The 24,576-nt window shown below is 43.3% G+C and overlaps 1 protein-coding gene across 23 annotated transcripts in view; it reads right to left on the bottom strand.

Moving 5' to 3' along the window:
* Positions 1–24,576, bottom strand: part of Ncam1 (neural cell adhesion molecule 1) — a 320,740-nt gene that overhangs the window by 50,674 nt on the left and 245,490 nt on the right. For all 23 annotated transcript variants that reach the window (XM_008832769.2, XM_008832756.2, XM_008832755.2 and 20 more), the window contains exons 2-8: positions 15,524–15,598; positions 13,689–13,907; positions 12,648–12,791; positions 11,993–12,130; positions 10,802–10,919; positions 10,285–10,454; positions 3,011–3,153 (exon numbers count right to left, since the gene is read on the bottom strand). In XM_008832769.2, coding sequence (XP_008830991.1) covers positions 3,011–3,153; positions 10,285–10,454; positions 10,802–10,919; positions 11,993–12,130; positions 12,648–12,791; positions 13,689–13,907; positions 15,524–15,598 — 1,007 coding nt within the window. The remainder of the gene's footprint in view (positions 1–3,010; positions 3,154–10,284; positions 10,455–10,801; positions 10,920–11,992; positions 12,131–12,647; positions 12,792–13,688; positions 13,908–15,523; positions 15,599–24,576) is intronic.

Consider the following 24,576-nt stretch of genomic DNA (forward strand, 5'->3'; position numbering starts at 1 on the left):
TTATTTCTTTCTTTTTTTTTTGTCTTTTTGAGACAGAGTCTCCTTGTAGTCCTGGAAGACACTATCTTAAATGCCATAATGACCTAGATTGAGAAATAGCACTGCAATGAATGAAACAAATACGAAATTCTGCACTGTTGCTTAAGTAATCAATTGCATGAGAACAAGACAGGGGACAAGTGTCCTATATATAGTTCATATAAAAGAGACCCACATGTTATAGCTGACCACATGACTTAAGAGCTAATTCTACTCTGACTACACGATGGTGTCCAGATGTAGAAGCAGCTAGCAGGGTGAAGGATGTGGAAAACATGATCTATGAAAAATAGAGCAAATGTTTGGGTATATGTTAAAAGAAGAAGGGGTACCAGCTAGAGGAAAACCAAAGAGGTATTTCAGTGACTCAGACAGGACTGTGTGGCAAAGGTGGGAGGAACTGGGTAGTGGAATGAACAAGGAGACAGCCCCTCCTGGTAGTCAGTATTGGCGAACTGATAGCATCCTAAGTCACACGGGAGCTAAATGGTCTTCTGCAGGGATGCTGGAAAGGGATCCAGGTAGGACTAGATAACCTGAGAAGTATCTTCCAGTCATCTATGAGTCTGACACTCTATGGAACTTAACTCTCAGGAGGTCTGTTTTACTTCACTCATTAGCTATAATGGTCTACTGTGACCTACCTAGCATTTCATCCTGATTTGATAAAGTAAATTGTTTTCCTCTACTCCCACAATTCAATAATGCTGGTAATCACGATACCTAATTATACATAATGCAACTTTTGTTGGAAAAGAACATGAGAGGTTGCTTCAGCAAAAGTGGCTTGGACTGGAATTCAACCTGCTCACAGACAGACCATGCTTATTCATTATTTGCTATCTTCACTATCAGATTGGTATCATGCTTCTTTGAGGTCAATATTTAATCAATAGAAGTGTCAAATTTTGTTATATAAGATTTCATTGAACCAAATGCATCAATCTGGCCACATTGTGGGCTGATCTGAAGGACTCGTTCTGACACTGAGTAACTCATGCTTCAATAATGCTACTTGAAGAAAACTTGAAAGTAGTCTACAGTACAAGAAACTGTGATATATATAAAATCTGTGTGCTAGGCTTGAATAGCTATTTCAGATTAAGACAGATGATCTATACTGAAAACTTAGTTGTACAAAAAAAAATCAGTCCCAGCTGGGCCTGAGAAGGTCTTTTCCTGGCATCTTCAGTCTCAATACCCAGGAAGGGTGTATTAGTTCCTAGCTATTTGTTCTCATTTTATAAAAATGAAATCATAGGTTCAAGCCAGAAGTGCCAACCTATTACAGAACCCCGAGAAGGCACAAATCATAATAATCTTTCTGGTCTAGTTTAACTGTTGAGCTATTCCTAGAAAAGATAGAGAATTTAAAAGTGTCATTCAGAGATAGATGTTTCCGTCCTTCACTATAGGTCAGAGATATATACTGGGTTACTTTGGACACATCTACTTTGAAATCTAAACTAGAAAAACCTGCCAAGCAGTAGCCCTGTGGGTTAAGCCCTGAAATGTAAGTTCAATCCATGTAACACACAATGGAAGCTGAGATCTTAGCTGAGAGTTTAATTCCAATGTTGGTAAAGTTACCCAAGTAAACACATTTTTTAATCTAGCTGGCTTTTGCAGATCAAACAGCATGTGCAAGTTTCAAAAATATTTAGCAGTTCCTCAGTTGAGTTTCTGTTAAGCTGAGTTCATTTCTGGATACAAAGCTTGAAAAACTGTATTATTTGGAACAGTATATTTTGTTCCTTTTGATATTCCTTTGTTTTCTATTAGTGGGACAGAAATAAGTTCCTCAAATATAAATTCCAGTTTTAGCTCGGGTACTTAACACTATCTTTTTTGGCTTTGCTTGAGTTTACTGTTTCTAGGGATTTCCTCTGGGCAAACAGAATAGTGAAGATCTAACATTTTTGACATTCTGGTCAATAAACAATCTATTATAAACGTTCTTCGAGGCTAGGGCCATTACTCCTTGATAGGCAACAGAGATTTGGCCAACTAAGACAAAGCCCAATACTACAGGAGATGCAAAGTACTGTTGGAGAAGGGCCATAATGCCCTTTCCTCCTTTTCTTCTCTTCTGCTACATAGTGTTTGGGATTGAATCTAGGGCCACGAGCTCTACCAGTGAATTCCTAGCCTGTCACAGGAAGATTGAAATGGCTTTACAACTAAACCTTTTCTTTCTCTTGTTTGGCCCATTCAGTAGCTAAGGGCTGTGTGATCTGTGTGGTCACCCTAATATGTATATGTTGTCGGCAATAAGGATAGCTTTCCAATGGCTTACAAATCCATGTGCTTTAAAGCTAAATGGTCTCAGTCATTTTAATTTTCTGGGGCGGTTACTACAATGTTCTTAAAACCTCAGTGAATACATTACAGAACCCAGGTATAAGTATCATCGTAGAAACTGCTAATTATTTTTGCCTTTAGAACAAAATGAAATCCAAATGTGACCAAGAATACAGGCAGACACAAAGGCAACCAAGCTTTTGTGCATAAAGTGCATACAGCATGAGTATATGAAACATGAGGAAGAGAATTAATAGACTCATTCTGACCCCTGTTGTTGCTGGGAAACATTTCCTTGGGTGCTCCTGAGCTGATGATGAAATCACCTGGTGCATCAGGAGCTTGCTTGTCTTGAGTTTTCACCCTTTCACAACCCTGGGTTTGAGAATCACTATTGCCTCCTCCTCAGAACATTTGACTTGACCATGCCCACTACCATCACACCCTTGCCAGGGAATGATGCCCATTCCACTATGAAGGGATGTTGAGCAGGCCATGACCAGGCAGGAGGGGGTGGAAGGGGGGTAGACTGGAGGCTGCAGGACCTTACTGTGGTATCCAGTGACCACATCCCACCTTCCCACTTGCCGAAGAGAACTGGGCATGGGGCAGACTCAAAGTGCTTCGAGTCTGAGTTCCACGGCCCTGAAACTCTTGGGTGACATTATACCTTTTCTTCACTGCTGATGTTTCGAGTGGAAGTTCTCCAGGTGATGGAGGGAATGGGGTCTCCTGAGGCTTCACAGGTGAGAGTGACTTGTTCTTCCAGTTCCATGGCGGTCTGATTCTCTACATAGGTGATTTTGGGTTTTGCTAAAAAGAAAAACATTTCAATGAGTTTAGCATTTTGGGTTTAAATGATGACATGTACCCATTCAAAAAAATTCTTATTTACTACATATAAGGCCCAATTCTAGGTGTTTTAGGAGACCCAGAACTGAGGCCCCTAAGGGTTCTGACAACACAGAAATTACAGCCACAGAAACATAGTTTATGGAACCAGAATGTCCAGGAAGTAAGGTACAAGAGTCCTGACCTGCTAGGGAGTGATGCCCTGGCTTGAGCCTTCACTCAAAGATGGCTCTAGGTCTAGGCAAGTTCAACAAGTACAAATCTGGAGTGGAGACAAGTCATTCCAAGCATAGACAATTGCTTGAAGGGAAGTATAATCAAGAGTGTACAAAGAAGTATGTATGGTGGGGGGAAAGAGAATTGTTTTAATACACAGGGAGTCAAGGGTTAACAGCTGGGGTTCAGCACCTGGCCGCCGAACCCACAGACGGAATTTGATCAGAGCAATTGAATGATCATTAGAACTCACAAAAGGTTAATCTTGGGAAAATTTAGAACGACAGAGTGGAGAAAACCTTGAGGTAGGGAAGCCAATTTGGAAGCTTTGGTAATGACCTAGATGTGCAGCATCCCTGAATCCTAAATGAGGTTTAGGGGAGAAAAGAACAAAGAGCAGTTTTGAGATGGGGAAGGAGGGTCTAGGCCATGAAAGTAACTGGGGGCAAGGAAGGATGGAAGGATTGGTGAGGAGGAGTCCAAGTGGCTCATGACTTGATGACTTGGAGGATGGTGTCTATGCAGAGTTCAGTGAGGAAGCCAGGCAAGTAATTGGTTTGGGGACTGTGGGGTGGGCTGAGGATGGGAAGGAGATGAGTTAAAATGAGTTCATTTTCCAAATGTTTTGGGTAATGCAAGGAATGCAGGCATCATCCCAAAACTGAGTTAAATGTTAAAGCATTAGAGAAAATTGAATTTTCCCAATTTAAGACAATTATACTCTGAAACTGGTGAACCTTCCATAGAGGAGGAAAGAAAATACTGCACAAATAACTTACTTCACTAATAGAAAGGAAGGCAAGGCTAGAGAGACACAGCCACAAAGTCAGAATTACAGATGGTTTTTGAAATCACTACATTTCTTTTGTATTTGAATTCACAGTAACCGCACGTAGGCTAAGAAAATGCCTGAAAATTTTGACTGATTGGAGTCCTTCATGCGGCTTTAGGAAGTAGAAAGCAATGACAGCTGTGTTTAGTTTATATCAAAGGCCTGCCAATTTATACCAACAGGTGTAAAATCACCTATGTGGCTCAAATAGGCTCCTCAGGTTAATCTGCACCAACATCCCACTTGGCCAATCCTCTTCCAATGGCTAGCACATACACACGTCTTAATCCAGTGCATCCAAGTGATCCCACAATCATGGAATTGGCAGAGTTCATCAACTCAGGCATGAAGTTTTCTGTAGGAAAACTTTATGTCTACCTTGATAAATATGCCTTATAGAAGGTTACAACTTACACTGGATAGAGTAAGGGTTCATTATTACTGAATAGAAGGCTTTAGTGGGCAAAATAAAACAAAGTAAAATAAAGTATGAGTTGAATTTTAAGGTACCAAAGTCACAGAATGAAAAGTAAAAAGAAAAGAAAAATCAAAACCTAAAACACAATATAAGTAAATAAATTCTCTAAACCAAGTAGTTATTTGGGTCTGGAGATAGCCAGCCCTATAATGGCTAAAATTCTGGCTATTTGAACTTGGAGTCTGAGATCTAGACAGCATTTCTGACCTTCTCCTGGCCTTTAGCACCTTGTCCTGTCAGTGAAAGTTTAACAGAAGACAGGTGAAGGTCAGGTAGTGTCTGCTAACATTTGGTTTATGTGGCTCCAGTTCCCAGATGGCTATGAAGACTGCCTTGTATAAGTCCTTAGAAAAAGGCTAACTATGTTCTTGTTAAGCACATTAGTAAGTAAGGTTAATTTTTTACATGATACAGAGGGTTTTAGAAGGGAGGATTCGATCCTCCGACTCTGGAAGCAGCATTGCCATCAGCACTAGAGGCAGGTTTAGAAGACCCTTTGCAATGTCACAGGGGTACTCTAAATAACCCCATCGAGACACCAAGCATACTGAGCAAACAGGAACAGATGCAGAGTCTGCTTACTTATGAAAGATTCCCTCCCCCTGTATCCCAGCACCAGGAAGTGTCTGTCCAAGCTTCATAATGGTGGTCCTTGCTCCATCTTAACCTCTGTGTGGGCTCCTGGGGTTTGCATCTTTTCTCAGTTGTCTCCCTGCCTCTGTGCGACTTAGTGCCTCCAACAGTCAGTGAGCAAGGCTTCTGCCCATCAGTGAACTTGCCTCAGCTCATGGTACCATGAGACCTCAAGATCATTAGCACAGGCATAATTATCTGCAGAAACAAAAATACTTCTTCAGCAGGACCCATGGGGAGAAGAGCAATGGAAATTCACAGCCAACTTTAAAGGAAAGTAGAATACAGCTACTTAGTAAAGGGAGCCCTTTTCTAAGCAGGTGATAACTAGGACAACACATGCCAGAACAGGCCCCTTTCTTAAGGAAATAAATGATGTCATTTAGGTCCAACTGGAGCAGTCTCTAATCTAGTCCTGCTCTTTACATACTAATTGTGAGCCCCTCTCGAAGCCATGGGTTTTGAGTTCTTCACTACCTAAGATAGATTTCTTTCCTTTCGTATAACAATAGGCTTTGCAACTGCTGAAGAAACCTGTGCAGTTCGCCTCAGGGATGACCCATTGTTGCAAGCAGGAAGGGAAAGGAGGGAGAAAGCACAAAGAGGGATGATCTAACCAGCTGGATCCTTTTCATCAGATTTCCTGTCCCATACCGGTTGCCTCAACCAATGGAGGAAGCCAGAAGGCGGAGCAGAGAAGGAGTCTCAGGAAGTGAAAATAAGGGTGTGTGGCTGTGGCAGAAATTCAAGAAAGCTAGATGAACTCCTTTTATGCTATTGCAGAGGATTTTTCCTCTGGATTGACATCATTGCTACAGGTCTATGACTTCCTTCTTCTCAAGAAGCCCAGCAACCTCTTGCTCCACTGTGCTGTCTTGTAAATATAGTTAACAGTAGTGAGAAAGAAATTGTGGCATGCGGGGTGAGTGTGTGTGTGTGTGTGAGTGCTTGTGTGTGATGCAGATACAGAGAGGTGTAGGGATAAATGTGTCCATTGGGTTGAAGGCTTGGATGAAATCCTGTCTTGTCTGATTCTCCATCATAATTTCTTTTTCTTTACCTCCACTTCAGGGCCTTATCCATTCTTTTCATTCTCCCATGGCCCCTCGTGGCTTCTCATTTACCACTTACTCTTTCTGCCTAGGGAAACCATTGGTACCAGAGGGGACTGGAAGAGGAACTAAGAGATGCTCTTAACCAGTCATGTCAGAGCTGAGTATGTTCTATAGAGCACAGCTTCTTAAACTGTAGGCTATAATCCCACATGAAGTCACACAACTGAAAGCAGAGATCACATAAAAGGTTGGCAATAGTAAGATGTTTCTGGACACACAACAACCAAAAATCGGTCCAAAACTCAAACGCTCTATGAATCTGAGGTGTTGTATGATGTGACTCCACTGAAGCCTTTCTTCTGAGCACCCAACATGCGGATGCTGTCACACCACACAGTGCCAGCAAATGCTGGCTGAAACACCTCGGCTCCGATTCAAGGCTATTGTATGTCATGAATTGCAGTATTTTTACTACACATACAAAGTTTTCTGCTCTTACAGAAACATAATGGTTTAATTATGGAAAACAGAGACTTTCAATATTTTCCCACCATCATTCTTCAAGGGCATATAAGTATCAGATTAGTGTATCTTTGGATTGTTTGTGTTAGAATGCTTGATTTTAAAAATTGCTGTTTTGAGTTGCTGACTTGAGTTTCATAGAAAATTATTCAATGAGTTTTGGCTTGGGATTGGGACAGAATTTCCAACAATTTCTGAAAGGGCCCTAAACATACTTCTGTCAGTTTGTGCTACACATTTACACAAAGCGGCACTTTCAGTCTCGATGATTAGAAAATTGAAGTATCAAGCAACTCTGAAAAACACTGACGATAGTCTTTATCTTATGTTATCAAATATTCAGACAAGATTTAATTCTTTATGCAACAATAAACAAGGGGATCCATCTCATTAGTATGCAAATGTTTTCATTTTTAATAAATTGTAAAATTATATGTAGAGCACAAAAGTTGTTTTAAAATAAATATCGTTTTGATTCATTATCTGTAAATGTTTGACTTGTATCCCTATTTCATATTCCTATATTCCTGGGGTTGTGTAAAAATTTCTTAGGTAAAAGAGGAATTTCAAGTGGAAAAAGTTCAAGGTGCTCCGCTGTAGAGAACCCATGAGCAGCATGGTGGTTGAGGGCAGTATACTCTTTCCATATGTATTACCGTTTCCCAGGCATTCAAATTCAGCCCAGACGCCCATGGGTTGTGTGCAGACGTAACCACCACTATTATCTTCTAGAGTGGACTTAGAAGCAAACAGTCTTGTTTCGAATCCTTGATCCTTGGGAGGAGAACCTGAGCTTCCGGTGTTCATTTGTGAAATGGGATGATAACTGCCTTTACCTCAGAGGGCTGTGATGAGGATCACACGAGATAGGTGGTGGAGAACACTTCACAGTATAAATGCTCCTTCTTTTATGCTGAGTATTATTACTATTATTACTTTACGGAATTAATGTTAAAAATGTTTCCTAGAGACAACAGGGAGTAACTTCATTTCAAGGTCCTCTCCCTGTTGCACAAGCTATACTTCAGCCACGGAGAATTAATGGCTGTTCCTTTGGCTATTTCAGATGCTCTTGCCTACTGAACTCCAGGTGCTGTTAGGTGCTGGAAACATAGCTGTAAGCGAACCAGACACAGCCCTGGCCACAACAGCTCACACTCAACACAGCACAGGCTTTTCTTGTCTCTGCTTGGTGCAAGTGATGCCTGAAGTTCTCACCCACCGTTCTGTATCTGCAGAGGCACGTCATTTTGGTGACTAACTAAAGCCATGCAGAACCAGAAAGCTTCTTTTCCTATAAAACACTGCACAGACTGCAACCGTGAAGTCATTGTAGGAAGCTGTCATTTAAAATGTCAGTGTCGACCATCTTACACTAGCCTGTGAATCTAAAGACGTGAAGGGAATCCATGCTGGTTTATCTTAAACTTGGCAAGGGCTGGGTCCACAGTAATCACTCAAATGGGTTGTTCTCATGAGCCTAACTATTATCTCTTGTGTTTACATGTTTATCTCTTACTCGGTGCTTCTCAGAGTCCAGTTCTACTTATCTCTCCAGCCACTCTATCCAACAGCACAGGTGCTCAATATTTCTTAAATGATGAAATAAATTAACATTGCACCTGTCCCTCTTTGTAATACAGAAAACACAAAATCAGAATGATGGGGGATTATTAGTCTGAATTAGAGATAAAAGACTGTCAAGAATGTTCTTCATGGGCTAGGAAGATAGCTCAGTTAGTAAAGTACTTGCCTTGCAAGCTTGAGGATCTTTGCTTGATCCCCAGATACACATAAAAAACCCGGGCTTAGGTGGGCATAGTATAGTCGCAATTCCTAGGGAGGTAAAGACAGCTAGCTCTCCGGGGCTCCCTGGCCAGCTTGCCTAGCTAAACCAGCAATCTCCAAGTCAGAGACCCTGTCTCAAAAAATACGGTGGATGGCACCAAAGAAAAGACACTTGAGACTGCCTTCTGGCCTGCACATGCATGTGTACACATATGCACCCACATCCACACGAATATGTACAAACATACACATAGGAATGCTTCTCATGAAGTTTAGTGTTTCCTATCATGTACATACACACCTCGAACAAACTTACAACTTATTATTAAACTTGGTCGTCATCAGGAAATAAATAAGATTCATCTGTGATTACCAAGGTCATTTGCATACAACCACTTGATTTTCAGCCGTGTGTTTACACAGTTCTCTGGATCAGGTTAAACAAGCAGGTCCCAACACTGACTCCCAAGTGTAATTTTAACCACCTGGGAGGACGGGTACCAGCACGGCCTCTCAGGCCCTATATTGAACTAGCACGACCTACAGTGGAGCAGCTTGTCTATGCTTTGTAACTAGATGAGCAGTAGCAGTTGAGCGTCACTAGGGTACAGCTTCCTCAGCAACAAGATCTTTTTTCACAATGTCAAAATGCATTTCGATTCCGAAGTGCCTGAAAGTTTGGGGGCTTTGTAAAGACAAAGGGGTGGAGACATGAGCATTCCTTGCATGACTGTCTATGGCAATGGCACCCAGGCCAGTAAAGGAAGCAAGAAAAGCGAGGCAGCCAACCAGCCAGGCATTGGTACATGTCAAGATACTATGAGTCTGGGCAGTTTAGAGCACCAGGGATAAAGCAATGTATAAGACAGTCGGTATTCTGCCAACACACATTTAGCATGCTAATGGAGACTGGAGATAATCCCCCAAACAAACCTGTCAACAGGAATCATTCAGAAACTGCTAAGATGGGGGACTGGGGCGGGACAGCAGGGAGGCAGATGTGATGGGAGAGGCAATATCAGGGCAGTGAAGGACGGCATCATGGGCAAGGTGAGCTTGAGCTGAGATCTCTGTGATGATAAGAAAGTTGCTCGGAGCAGGTCTGAGGGAACGATGCACCAAGCAAAAGAGGTAGGGAATTAGCGTGACGTGTGTGAGAGACAGAAAGGAGGCTGGTGTGGTTGGAGAGTTTTCTCTGTGGAGAAGAGGAAGGGATGGCTAATGCCGTAGAGAAACAAGGGCATACTGGGCTACAGAAGGAATCTAGAGTTACTTCAGTTGCAACAGGAAGCTTGAAAAGAGGAGAGGCCTGTAGGCCATCCTAGCTCCAATGAGCAGCAGAGACTGAAGGGGACTGAGGTGATGGGGGGAAAGGAGACCAGCTAGGGGGCTGCGTGTTGCTGAGGAGGGATGGACAGTGGACTAGGGCTTAAGTGACAGAGTGGCAGTGGATGGTTGCCTCTTGGGTACATTGCAAGAAAGGGTGGAGACACTCTTGCTGATGGACTGAAATGTAGAGTAACAGGAATTGTGGTTAAGCAGTGACCTTGACCCCGAACTGTACTTACCAAAGACCTTGAGGTGGATGGATGCATCCTGCTCGCCTGCCTTGTTCTCGGCAATGCAGATGTACTCAGCCTCGTCGTTTTTGTCCACTTTCCTGATGGTTAGCTCAGCACTGTCATCACTGAAGATGTACTTCTCGTCGTCTTCCTCATGCTCTATGGGTTCTCCATCCCTACTCGGTGTGGAAATGCAAAGAATGATAGTTTTGAACACGGAATTATGATGCTTACTTGATTAGTTTCTATAGAATGTAGACTGCCTATGGGAAAGGCTCAGTCTATACAAGGACAGAAGACACAGCACTGAATTCTCTGTCACATTCTTTTTATTCCTCTCCTCAACTGTCCAAGTCTGTCCAAAGGCTAAGGTTCCAAAGGACCACCCCTACAAGCCATACCTTCTGGGGCTTTCCACCAGACTGGAAATGAAGGAATAATCCGAGACACAAGGCTAAAGAACTTCACTGAAATACCCACGTGGAATGGGACCCATGACACAAGGCACAAATTAGTTTCTTACTTTGTCCAGCTCATGGTGGGCTCTGGGAAGCCATCGGCATCACACACCAGGGTGACAGACTGGCCCAGGTTGGCGGTGGCATTCACGATGCTCTGTCTGGCCTGGACAGTGGGTGGTACTGAAGGATAAGAGGATGTCAGGGGTGACTGTGCAAACTTGGGAGAACTTGATGACTCAGAGAAGAGGCGTTTTAGGGATCCCCAAGTCACAGGGTCTCTACCTGGGGCTGAATTGTCCTAGGCATTTGCAGTGCTGGTGTAAGAGCTCTAAACTCATGTGGTGTATTAAATAATTAATGTAAACTGAGTAAACAGTTTGACCACAAACATGCATTATTGTTTTTAAGAGTTTAAAAGCTCTATTACTTTTTTAACTCCTGTTGGTGTGGTATTTAATTTATAGGAGCTATTTTTTAATGTGTACTTTCTCAATCAATATATACTAAATAACTACTTGTGTTGGTGGAACTTGCTGTTCAAAGAGAGACTGTCCATACTGGAAAAAGCTAGAAAGTACAGTTCCTGCTGATTATCAGATTGGCATTATCCCAAAATACACTAGCTCACCAAGTGTCATTTCTCCGAAACTGTCATAAACAACTTTGTGCACAAACTGTTTCCACCAAAGGAAGGAGAAGGGGAGGGTTTGGCAAGAAAACATATATCGATAACCAAAACAATTCAAAAGCAATTTACTTATTTTCTTAGTACTGACATTATAATTTCCTGTAAACATCTTGTAAATGTCAGATCGATTCCATGGGTGTGTTTATTTGACAATGCAAATTAAGATTAATAAGCCCACAGACTGTGATGCTATTCTGAGACCTGAATTGATTGTAATATTTTTCTCTGCACATCAAACCAAGGGGACTAACTTCCTAATGACTGTAACATCAAGGACACCAAGGATGAAGAAGAGTTTATTAGCAAAATGGGGAAAGATTTTAGTCCTGCAAGACAATGAAGGACATTCAATATCTGCACTGAAAGACCCAGAGAGCCCCAAACTGGTGTCCTAAAATAACACCCGCTTCCCAAAGATTATAATGGTAAGGAGGAAAGTCCCCTGAGATGCACAGATGAGTCAGAACAGGAATTATTTTATATACCCAGGAGGAAGTGGAACAGAAGAACCCCTGGGAACCCTGGTTGTAGCAATGGAGAAAGTGGGAAGGCCAGGTTTCCTCACCATTCACGATGACCTGAATATCCTTAAAATTGATCTCCCCTCGTGCCAGGATTCTGCCCTCACAGCGGTAAGTGCCCTCATCTGTTTTCTTGATGCCCCGGATCTGCAGGTAGTTGTTGGACAGGACTATGAATCGGGCTAGAAGAGACAAGACACAAGTCAGTCAGAGAACTCCACGATCAACAGGTAGGCAGCTGAGCCTCATCCTCTTTCTTTTTATTGGTTTTGCGTGTTGTTATTTTTGAAACAGGGTTTTACAATGTAGCCCGCTCTGGCCTAGAAGTTGCTATGTAGCCCAGGTTAGCCTTAAATTTGTAACCATTCCCTTGTCTCAGCTTCTGAGTGCTGGAATTACAAGTATGTGACAGCACCTAGGTATCTCTTCCTTTCTCTTAACTTCAGAGTTATGGGGTTGGGCCTTAGGTTGAATCAGAAAAAGCCTGGTTCTGAAATAGAGCTGAGAGCAAGTCGACTGGGAATTTTTCTGTAGCTTTGGAGAGAGAATCAGGTGCTTGAATATACCAGGTACAGTCACGTCTGTTTAGGACTGGAAATTGCATACGGGTCTGGGCCCTGGAGATGTGTGGAGTGTATCAGGGGCTGGCAGGGGTGGAAACTCAGGGGATCTGGTGGCTCACAGAAACTCCGATCTCACCATCTTTTTTCAGGATGACATCTCGGCCTTTGTGTTTCCAGATGATGGTTGGGGGCAGGGAGCTGACCACATCACAAACAATCACAGCATCTTCCCCTTCCTTGAACTCCTGTGGGGTTGGTGCATTCTTGAACATGAGCTTCTCTGGAAAACAGCAGGAGGAGCAGAGTGAGGAAAAGACGCTTTCTCAATAGAGCTATTGAGAGCTGGAGTTGAGTTCCAGGCAAGTCTCTATGTGTACATATAGTGGTACAGGAGGGGTTCCCACTCAGCACTTGGCTTTGGATACAGGCAGGGCAGCTGGCACAATAAAGGGTCTAGAGTGGGAAATGGGTTCCTTGCCATGTATAATGATGCACACAGCTACAGTGATGAGTGGCAGGCCTAGGCTACAATAACACCGGCATCATCAGTTCTTTATTGGTCTCCCCCATTTTGACCCATATTCCTAGTCCCATCCCAAGTTTCCTACAGCAGAGAGAACAAGAGAGCCCACTTACTGGCTATGAATGCCCGAGCAGTACTGACTTACCAGCTGTCAATTACCAAGACTCCACTCAATGGGGCATATGCACAGTAAGAAGGCAAAGAGATGTCACCTCCAAATGGGCTTTCAGCAGCAGTAGGCTCTCTCTGAATGATATCAGGGGTCCAGATGATAATACCCCATCCCATTGGGTCTCTGAGTTACATTACCAGAAGAGATAGTGGTATAAGAAGGGAAAACATGAACTAAATATCTTGTCACTTAAGGTATCATGGAAGAACCCATAGTAGCCCTACGAGAACTGTGTAGTTTGTGGAGAATGGAGGCTAGTGGAAAGGTAGCCATGGCCTGTGGGAGCCAGTCTTGTGCGATCTGGGCTAGCCACGGACCATCTGAGAATGTACTAGAACTCTTAGTGAGGCCAGAAAAGATTCAGGGAGAAAAAAAGGAACGGTCAGGTCCCTCTGTTGCTATCTTTCCACTTGTGTCATCCACCCACATGTCTTTGATGACCAGGATGTAAATGAAGAGCACAAATGAAGGGATGCTCTTACGGAAGATCTTCACGTTGACGGTGGCCTCGGACTGGGTGCCATCCTCACCAGTGACCACACACTTGTAAATGCCGGCGTCATCAATGTTGGCATTGTAGATGGTGAGTGTGGAGGAGTCGTCGTCGTTCCACACCACCGAGATCCGCTGCTGGTTTGGGCTGAGCTTTTCCCCGTTGGGGGAGAACCAGGAGATGTCTTTGTCTTTGGCATCTCCTGCCACTAAGGAGGAAGAGATCATTTTCAAACCACTGAAAATGAGAAGCCCAAGCCCTTGCATGGTGACAGCAGCTACTCAGTAAGAACCGCTGGATGACAGAGGCTGGCGGGCTGGGGAGGGATAGCTATCATGAAATGCTTTGCAGCCCTGCTCTGTGTCTGTTTAATTATATACATAACATCTCCTAGAGCAGTTCAAAGAACTTACCAGCTGCCTGTGCCTGTATTGTTTTATAGTTATCTGTCCTTACCAAGGGAAAAGATACTTGCTGTGAACCTACTGTGCTCCAGCCACTAAGCTAGGAGTGCATAAGCTTTATGAAATGATAAATAAAGGGAGTTAGTATATCTGAGCCTTCAGCTCAAGGACCTAGTTGGACTGAGCCAAACAATCAGATTGTGAAAGAAGGGGACAGGTCATCTTCTGATTGAATATGAGAGACACTGGCTAGTCTGAGTGAAGAGTCCAGCTTCTTTGATTATGGCATTTTCCTGTTTAAGCTGATATGAATGACATTCTGGTCCTACTGCCTCAATAGGATAATTCAAGCCCTTACGTGCTCTGAGGAGGCAGCAGATCACTTATGCCCCTTCTCCCTGGGCACTTGTGAGGAGCAGACTACTATTGCTGAGCTGCCTGGAAACTATGCTGGGTCAGGGTGAAGGGCTCTCCAGTACAATGCCCCTTGCTTGTCCAGGTCTCTTCATGGGACCCTTTCTAGCCATACCATGTAGCCTTGTGCAGAAGCTTGGTATGGAAACATAGTCTTCCTTTCAGGGCTCATCATGTTTCCAATAAATATCATAGTTTGCAAGATGTGCTGAGGGCACTGAAGCTGTATCTTCAGATTACTGAAATTGCTGTAATGAAGGCAGAGCCGGAATGAACGCATCTAGCGGCCACAGCCATCTCATGTGATGCAAATCACAGTGGCAGTTAAATCTGCTCAAAGCTGCTTGTTAAATGCCACAGCTTACACCCAGTTCAGCTCATCTCTGTTTCTGCCAGGTTCTGAATCTCAGGCATGCCATCTACAAAAGTCTTGAGGCCTAAGTCCACATACCCTCTCTTCCACGGGATGTGTCCCGATCATTGCAGGTCTAAGCTTCAAGAACACCAGGTCTGACGTATCCCAGAGGTGTGTATATATGTCAAGGAGGTGATAGGTCAGAACACTGATATTTAAAATGCCCTAGAAAACCCAGTGTATGAGTTCATATCCAGAGATACCTGCCCAACATACTTTCAAGACCTTGGTCTGGAAGATTCTAAGAAATGAGCCTTAAGCTGACCTATGGAGGCATTATTTCTAAGCTAATGCTGTTTTCCAGAACTGTAACTGCAGACATTACAGGAGATCTGAGAAAATTAATTCTCTGGGGAGGATTTTCCTACCAAACCCCTTAAAGCTGCTCTGGTGCCAAGAAGGATGCCACCAAAGGGAAGGCCATCAAAAGGAAGGAAGAGGGCCCGAGAGTGCTTCTTGGTCTTGATTGGTCACACTACTGACCCCGAGTAGAGAGGTGGCTGGAATTCTAGGCTGGGACTCCTTGGTCTTTTGCTTTGTGCAGTGGGTTTTGGGGGCAGCTTTGGAACGCAATGGGACATGAACACTTGCCTTGGCACAGGAAGAATTTGGACTCTCCAACGCTGATTTCTCCTTGGCTGGGAACAATGTCTACTTGCAGAGAAACTGAAAGAAAAAGAAGAAAAAAATCCAGTTCAAATACACATTTGAAATTTTAAGAATGAAGCCCAGCACTTTCATTAAAAAACAGGGCTCTCGCTGGGTGTGATGGTCCACATCTGTAATCCCAGCAGCACTCAGGAGGCAGAGGCAAGAGGATCTATCTCTGTGAGATTGAGGCCAGTCTGGTCTACATAGCAAGTTCCAGGCCAGCTGTGTCTACAGAGAAGATTCTGTCTCAAAACAAACAAACAAACAAACAAACAAACAAACAAACAGACTTCGAGGATTATTTCACTTTTGAGAACTTGTTACCACCAAAGTCTCTTTATGCTATGGGCAGGAGTGGACACAGTCTAGATGGCTCCAACATGGAACTGCTAGATGCTGTCAGGGAAGACGGGTCCCCTGGGAGACTGACCTAAACAGCCATGTTTTGGATTCACAAAAAGAGTGGTCTAGTCAGTCTCTTTTGGTTGTCAGTCTGAAGTATCTCTAGGGCTTTAAAGAGCAGGCAACCTGTCACTCCAGAACTATGCCTAGGGGTCTCTTGTTAATTCCCCAGGCCACCATGCTTGATCATGATTCCAACTGATTCTAAAGCAGGGGTATAGACCTTCTCCCCAATGTATAATCAACACACCGATTTCCATAAGGGGAAACAGCATCAGTACCCCAATTAGTCTTTCTTGAAATCTCACAGTCTATGTTTTTGTGGAATTCCCAGCATCCATTGGCTACTTTCCCTGCATTTTTATTTGAATATCCATACGTTCTGTTATCCCATGGCACTGACCAGAAAATTCATTGCCCTAGATCTCACTGATTCCTGAGTTCACTCTGTTCCCCGTTCATCTCCTTAGAACAGATAGCAACTGCTCGTGAAAATACAGTTTTAGAATAGGAAAGCAGAATGCTTTATTCATTTGAATTTGACGTCCTTCTGCCTCTGCTCTCTTTAAGTAAACCTGAAAGGTGAAGGCTACCACACATTTGGTACAATGGAGGGAGCTCCTCAGAACCATTAGGAACCAGGAGCCCAAACAAAACAGGCTGGGTCATAGAGACTCCATGAGTGCTTCCTTCCAACAGCCATTTTCTGTTCACAGTAGAATGGAGGGAAAGCTCGTTGCCATGGTGACTGACTTGCAGGCAGGGCTGGAGCAGCAGCTCTGAGTCTGTGCTCATGTGATGAAGAGGCCACAGTTGTGTTCAGCAAATTACAAGGATCAAAGGGCCTGCCTGGGGCTGGAAAGGGAGTGCACGGGGGAGTCAGAGTATTGGGGGCATAGTCTTCCTAACCATCCCACCAACAGACAAAGCAGGTCACAGAAAAAAACAGCAGAAGCTGTAGAGGGACAGGATAGAGTGGAGTCAGGCATGAGAAAAAGATGGAGGGAGGGAAAGAGTCAGGAACAGGGTTCAAGGCCAAGGAGGGGAGGAGGCTGAGCTTCCCTGTATGGATGAGGGGGAGCTTGGGCACATTCAAATAAGGAGTCAAGGGAAATACTAGTCATCTGGAGGGTTGCTAGTCACTCCCACTCTGCTGCTCTGAGCCCCTTGGGGCTTAGGGCTGAATTCTTACTTGCAAACAAGTTCTTCACCCACTTTTCTGATCATAACCCATGGTATCCAGAGCTGCACTGGGACACGATGTTGACCAGGGCTGAGTCTATAGGTGCAGATGCAACCAGCTGGGGCTGCTTCCCCATCATTCGTCTCTAGCTTGACTTAGGTGCTGCTCAATTCTGCACCTTCCAGATGAGGAGGAGTGGTGGAGTGACTTCCTTACAATCACTTCTAGTTAGGGGCCTGGTGCTCTGAAGCCCAGGCCTCCTGGCTGTCAGGTAAGAATTGTGTTACTCTGTAGTGCTACCTTTGTAGAGAGGGACCATCTGGGGACACTGATAGCCCTCAGCACTGCCATTCCTTGAGGATTATAGAATCCAGGGTTAAGACTTCCTGCCCTTCTGGGAAGCACAGGGGCTTACAGAGAAGGCTATGGGCCAGTGCTGTGAATTTGAAGGCCAATCAGAACATGTTCAGTTGCTTCTAGTGGCTCATACTGGATGAGATCAGTGGTACTACGAAGCCATGGAGGCTGTGCCTCCACCATGCCCACTTGAGTAACAGTGCTTTGTGGAGTTTACAGAGCATTCTTTAAAGGATCAGGGACCCATTTCTGCCTGCAAAGCTCACTGGCCCATATGTTGAACATTAGCTGTCAGCTTCAACATATGGATCCTGTTACTCTGGTATGGCTCTAACTTCTTGGGAAGGATATTCCTAGACTGAGTGAAAAAACAGCCTCCTCCTCCTCCTCCTCCTCCTTTTTTTTTTTTTTTTTGAGACAGGGTCTCCTTGTAGCTCCAGCTGTCCTGGAGAGCACTATGTAGACCAGGCTGGCCTTGAACTCACAGAGATCTGCCTGCCCCTGCCTCCCAAGTGCTGGCATTAAAGGCGTGCGCCACCACGCCTGGCCTTCTTCTTTTTTTAAAGCACTTTTCAAAAACAGAACATGACTCTCAAGGCAGGCTTAAGAGCTTTCATACCCAATTGCAGCCAGGATCTATCTATGGACCACGGAGAGAAAGGAGAAAGGCAAATTTCAAAGGAATTCCCAGTTTAATGGGATCCCACGCACACACACATTTATCACCAGTTCTAAAAAAAGAGATCTTCCATTGAGACTGCTGGCCTTTTGCACAGAAGGAAAAGAGAGATTTCTCTCCCAAAGTACCAGACAGGCCAGGCCAGAGGAGCCCCAGATACTCTGCAAATAATAGTTGGATGTTTCGGACTGTAGTCAGTGGTGATTATTCTCCTGAACATGCAAACTGAATTATTAGGTTTAATAATGGGGAATGGAAACCCTGATGTAAACTCCAAACTCCTTTCCTCTCCTGCTTGTTTCTTCCCTTGTCTCTATTGGTACTTTCTTTTTAAAAATATTTTATTTGTTATGTGTATGAGCGTATTGTCTGCATGTATGTAAATGCACCCATGTCATACAAGAGAATGTCAGAAGAGAATATCGAATTCCTCTGGAACTGGAGTTACAGGTGGTTGTTAGCAGCCATGTGGGTGGTGGGAATCAAACCTGGGTCCTCTGCAAGAGGCTCCAGATCACATGCCTGTAAACTCCCAACTATTTTGAACCTGTGTGTGTGTGTGTGTGTGTGTGTGTGCATGAATGTGCATATTTGTGTGTGTATATATATGTGTATGCATGTGGAGGTCAGCAGTCAACCTCAGGTGTCATTTCCCAGGAGTCATCCACTTTGCTTTTTGAGACAGCATTTCTCGTTGGCCTGGAACCCACCCAATTAGGTGAGGCTGGCTAGTCAGCAAGCCCCAGGGATCTACCTGTCTCTACCGCCCTAGCACTCTGATTACAAATGCACACCACCGGGCTAGGCTTTTTAAATATGGATCCTGGAGATTGAACGTGATCCTCCTGCTTGCGTGGCAAGCACTTTACCAACTTATCTAACTCCCCAGGTCCTTGTAAACATTTTTTCAGTCTCCAAACACATTTATTGTAACCCCTTAGTTACCATTTGTGCTCTCTCTCTAAATCATGGGTTGGAAAGAGAGGAGTCTTTGTACAAAAATCTTTCACCCACATTGCTGTTATTATTTCTCTATTGTTAATGCTAACTGGCCTCTTTGTTCACAGATGGTGACATCTTGACTCCCATTTTACAGATGGGGAAGCAGAAGCACAAGACCTTAAGTCATGGTCAAGATTCAAGCCTAAGTTGAGTGGAGTCCAAAGCATCAGCTGCTTCTTTTCACACTATGTTAATCCTTGTGAGAGAAGAGAAAAATGGGCTCTGTCCTCTGGGGAGCTGAATGGGCCACCTCTTTTTATCTCACTTAAAAAAATAACCCTGTGGGAGATGAATTTTAAAAATGTATTTGCAGTTTCAATGTCTTTTTTTTTTTTAATTGATAAATGTCCTGGAAGCAATGCCTTCTCCTTTAACAAGCAGCTTCAGGTGTAGACAGATTTATAACTCCCAGTTCCCTGGCAGAAATAGGCTATAAAGTCTTAGTTGCTGAAGAAAAGCGAATGAAAATTTCAGTTCATAAAAGATGCCAAGGTACTTATCGGAAGAGGTGGGAATCTCGTTAAGGGAAAGCAACAGCAAAGAATTATTCTGATTTCTAAAAGGAGCTCATAGATGTTGCTTAAATCAGCATCTTCTTGCAGTAGTTTAATTTTACTGGTTTTCTTTTCAGATTCTAATGTGTTTGACAGGGTAAGAGCTGAGAACAGAAAGTGAACACAGGTCTCTCCTGTGACTCCTTGGAAATACTTCCAGGTTGAGAGGTTGTGAAAGACATTGGCCAACGAAAAGACAGGATCGCAGATGCACATGGGCCCAGGGCCAATGTGACCACAGTTTAGGAAGGTGTCCTATGATTAACTCAATTAAAGAGATGCGTATGCTACAGAGGCTCACTACAGATGATGCATGAGATGAGGGAATTTTCTAGAACCTACTTAATAATGGTTAAGGACTTTTGAAAAAGGTGTCAAATTGTAGCTTTCATGTTTATTTTGTTGCCTGTTTTAGAAATGAATCTTAAATGTCACTATATATATATATATATATAATCACATTTGTAGAGAGTTTTGTGTGTGTGTGTGTGTGTTTTCCAAGTATAACTAGGGCTTTTTCATGTGACCACACCTGCTGGAATTCCAGCTCTGGAGACCAGGAGGATAAGAAGTAAGGTACCCCTACTTGACCGTGACATTCTACTCTCATGATTAGCAAAGTCCTGTTCACTGTTAAACCTATGGAACCCAAAGAAAGTGAAATGGTATAACTGTCCTGCTGACTGCTTAAGGCCCAGGCTTGGCCCATCTACTGGAGTTCAAACCTCAGCTTTATCTTTTATTAGCTGTGTGATCATGGCCAAGTTACATAACCTCTCAGTGCCTCTTCTGCAAAATAGGAAAAATAAAACTGCCTTCATATGACTTTAGAGAGATTACATGAATTAATACTTGGAAAGCTATAATGAGCACTTAATACTTGTGTATTTGGGTGCTTAACCTCTAGTATCAGCCCTTCCCAATGAAATTATTTCAGTTATAATGTTTGAAGAAAGCAATGGTTTCCTTTACGGTTTATAAATAAAATAACCTTCCCAAATGGTCCAATATGTGGGCTTCTGCTTTTTATGTTAATTTATCTGTTTGGAAAATACTGAATTCAGTCAGAGCAAAATAAAATAAAATAAAACAAAACAAAACAAAACAAAACAAAACAAAATAAAACAAAACGTAATGGAAGCATTGAGCCATGCTCTGGAAGAATTGGTTCATCTTGGTCTCAGTGTTTCTGCCTAGACAAGTAAAATGACTGAACTCATGGGATTGGATTGTCAATTTGAGACAGCATTTCTCATTGGCCTGGAACTCACCCAATGAGGTGAGGCTGGCTAGCCAGCGAGAAGATTGTGCTTAAGAAGTCAGGATCTAGAGTCAGTGAGACTGCAGTCTGAGTTCCAGCTCTGACACTTAGTAACTGAGTTGTTTGGCAGGAGAACCTGAGTCTGTATTTCTCATCAGTAAATTAATATACTGACTCTGTAGATCTCATTTGGATGCTAAAATGATTTACAAGGGTACTGTGCGTAGTGCCAAACATATACACATACATGTATACACAATCTCAAATAAATAAAATCTCCAATAATGCCACAACAGCAGGAGTTAGGTGATAGAAATTTCTTGTATACTATTGTATCCAATGTCTCCCAAATGTACTAAAGTGTGCATTTATGTCTGTGTACATGTATAGATACATATATCAAGAGCTTATAGAAGTTACGTATATGTACTAATAGATTAACTGAACATGTCAGAGTCAGACTGTTGTAAGAAATAGATAACTATAAGTAAATTTATCTTATTTAGCAGGAGAAAGATGAACAAATTTTTAGGATGACACAGGAGTCTCACCCATACTAGACCTACGACTAGTCTTACAACTGTGGTTTGAATTACTGTTGAGAGTAGCTGCTCAGAAGGAGAAAACGAGGTAAGCAGTTTAACTTTCAAATACCAACCCCAAAGTATCTGTCATTTTAAAGGGACTATGAAATATGTGTTCTTAGAGATTCTGAATTCCAACTGTATAAACAGCATCAGCACAGAAGACTATATTACAGTTGCCACCAGAGGCAGTCTCAGAGCTTAGGGCTGGCTCACAGAAGAACTGGAATCATCTAGAAGTCATATGAGTAATGCTTATCGTTCAGCCAGAGACTTCTATGTAATTCTTATTTAAATTCAAACGCCCAGAAGTAATCTAGCTGGGTTTCCAGGTCAATGAAGATGAGTCTATAATCAAGCCACTGGGAGACCCTTCATGTAAGGTTCCCACAGGATCATGGATCCTGGGCATCTGCTAAGACAGAAAACAAGTTAGAGAGTGAAGGAAAACCTTCACAACGCCTGAGGTCTCTTCTGGTCATGAACACGTGCACACAGCTGATGTGGGAGAGCAGAACATCAGACTGGAGGGGCGGAGAGAGATAGGTCTTACTGACGCCAGGGTGGCCTCACTTTTGGCCATTGGTGTGGAGAAACTGGAATGCCTAAGGTAAAGACAAGCCACCCAGACAAGTTGTAGTTAGTAAAGACACTGCTTTATCAAATTCACCAGAAAGAGTACTTTTTATTTATATAATGAGCAGGTTTCCAAAATCTGGCATTTTAACAAACCCATTCAAATTTGATATTGTTCCATGTTTCAAACAGTGCAACAAGTGGTGCTGGTGAAAATTCCCTTTAACCTCCCCAGATCCCATGACTATTCCCAACAGAGTGATGGGGAACGTATCAGGAAGGTAGTTACTTTCTGTTGCTGTGATAAAACACCATGACCAACGCAACTTAGAGAAGGAAGAGTTTATTGAACTTATGGATCCAGAGGGATAAGAAGAGTCCATCATAGTGGGAGGCACGGCAGGAGGCAGAAAGCTAAGAGTTCTCATCTTCAAGCAGACACAGGAAACAGCGAGTCAAACTGGAAATGGGACACGGCTATCTACTCTCAAATCCTACTCCTAGTGACATGCTTCTTCCAGCATGTCCACACCTCCTAACGGTTCCTTGATCCTCCCCAAACGGTACCGCCAAATGGAGAACAAGTATTCAAATACTTGAACCTATGGGGGGGGCATTCTTATCCAAGCCATCACAGTGACCATGGCTCCTGAATTCTTCTTGATCCTCCCCAAACGGTACCACCAAATGGAGAACAAGTATTCAAATACTTGAACCTATGGGGGGGGGGCATTCTTATCCAAGCCATCACAGTGACCATGGCTCCTGAATTCAGCATTCTATGCAAAGTGTTAGAGCACTTACACTAGAAGACTGTTAAGAAGGAAGGAAATGTTAAGGATAATTGAACTGACGCCTCTAAGGTCAATCCGATCCCACCATCCAAATATTCTATCCTAATGCAACTTTGGCAACCAGATAACAGAAGCCAACTTGTCAGAGGCAAAGGGCTCTATTTCTTAGCCTAATAAATTACAGGAGCTGATGTGAATCTGGTCTAATTGTTTGCTGGCTCTATTCCATGGGTCTGGCTTCAAATCAGAACCTGGAGTCAAACTCAATAATGGTTCAGCCTTCTTGGCCTTCTGAATTTGTTAGGTCAAAGTACCTTTTTATTAGGTCTAGTTCTAAACATCAGATGGTTTCATTTTAGAGAAAAAGTCAGTGGGGCTGGGCAAATGGTTTAGAGGGTAAAGCACTTTCTATGCAAGTGTAAGGAACTGAGTTTGGATTTCTAGTACCCATGTAAAGCTGGATGCAGTGATGCCCATCTGTGATCCCAGTGCTCCTCTGGTGAATTGGTAAGTGCACCACCTCCTCTGGTGAATTGGTAGGCAGAGACTGGAGAATACCTGGAAGCCTGGTCTGCACGCTGGTAAACAATAACAGACCCTGTCTCCAAACAAGGTAGAAGGCAAGGATGGACATCCAATGTTGTCCTCTGACTTCACATGGTACCATGGTATACCTGGGCACACCTTTCCTAAACACTGCCCCCTTCAACACACAAAAGATGGAAAAAGAAAATAAGTCAATAGCTCAAAACCATGGCTGCTGCCCCTCCCGATACTACTGAGCAGCTGGATAACATGACTAATTTTAGGTCACATTCTGTCCTGTACATGTGTCTACACATTGTTTAAACTGCTCAGAAGTAATAAAATCACACAATTCCCAGCTCCTCACCAATGCCATCTCCAATAAGGTACAAGGGTTTTCTTAATAGAAGTACTTTGGAGCAGCTCTGATGGTGTAGTCAGAAGAAATGACTCAAAAGGACACTAAATAGGGACATGAACCACACACATTCTTGACCACATCCCACATCCACAGATCCAATACTTGGCCAGGAGAGACTCTAGCCTGCCCCATGAAAAAGGGCATGTTTGCTTATCTTAAAATATCTTCACAGTTGGGCATGGTGGCACACACCTTTAATCTCAGCACTTGGGAGGCAGAGGCAGGTGGATCTTTGTGAGTTCGAGGCCAGCCTGGTCTACATAGTGAATTCCAGGACAGCTGGGGCTACAAGGAGACCCTGTCTCAAAAAGACCAAACATATATATCTCCTCACAAAGGAAGATGATGCAATTAAGATTTTACTGCTTATGTGTTTGCCAAACCAGCATAAAAGTTTCTCCATAGAGTCTCCCCAGGGCCAACTTCTGGCCTGGGAGCAAAATCTTTTTGCAGTGGCCAGCAGCCCAGTTACCCATAATGCAGAGCAGGTGATGGCAGGAATCTCTGGAACTCCTCATCCTAAAGTGCGAATAACCCTGTGTGTGTATGCCAAGAGGCTGTGCCCTGATCTATTTATAATACAGCTTCCTGGTCTATGCCATCCCTGAAGGCTAAGATTATAGAGTTGCTTAGTAACCAAGAAGGCTGGACGGAC

The sequence above is a fragment of the Nannospalax galili genome, unplaced genomic scaffold (assembly GCF_000622305.1).
Source record: "Nannospalax galili isolate Female #2095 unplaced genomic scaffold, S.galili_v1.0 scaffold335, whole genome shotgun sequence".
NCBI classification, from domain to species: domain Eukaryota; kingdom Metazoa; phylum Chordata; class Mammalia; order Rodentia; family Spalacidae; genus Nannospalax; species Nannospalax galili.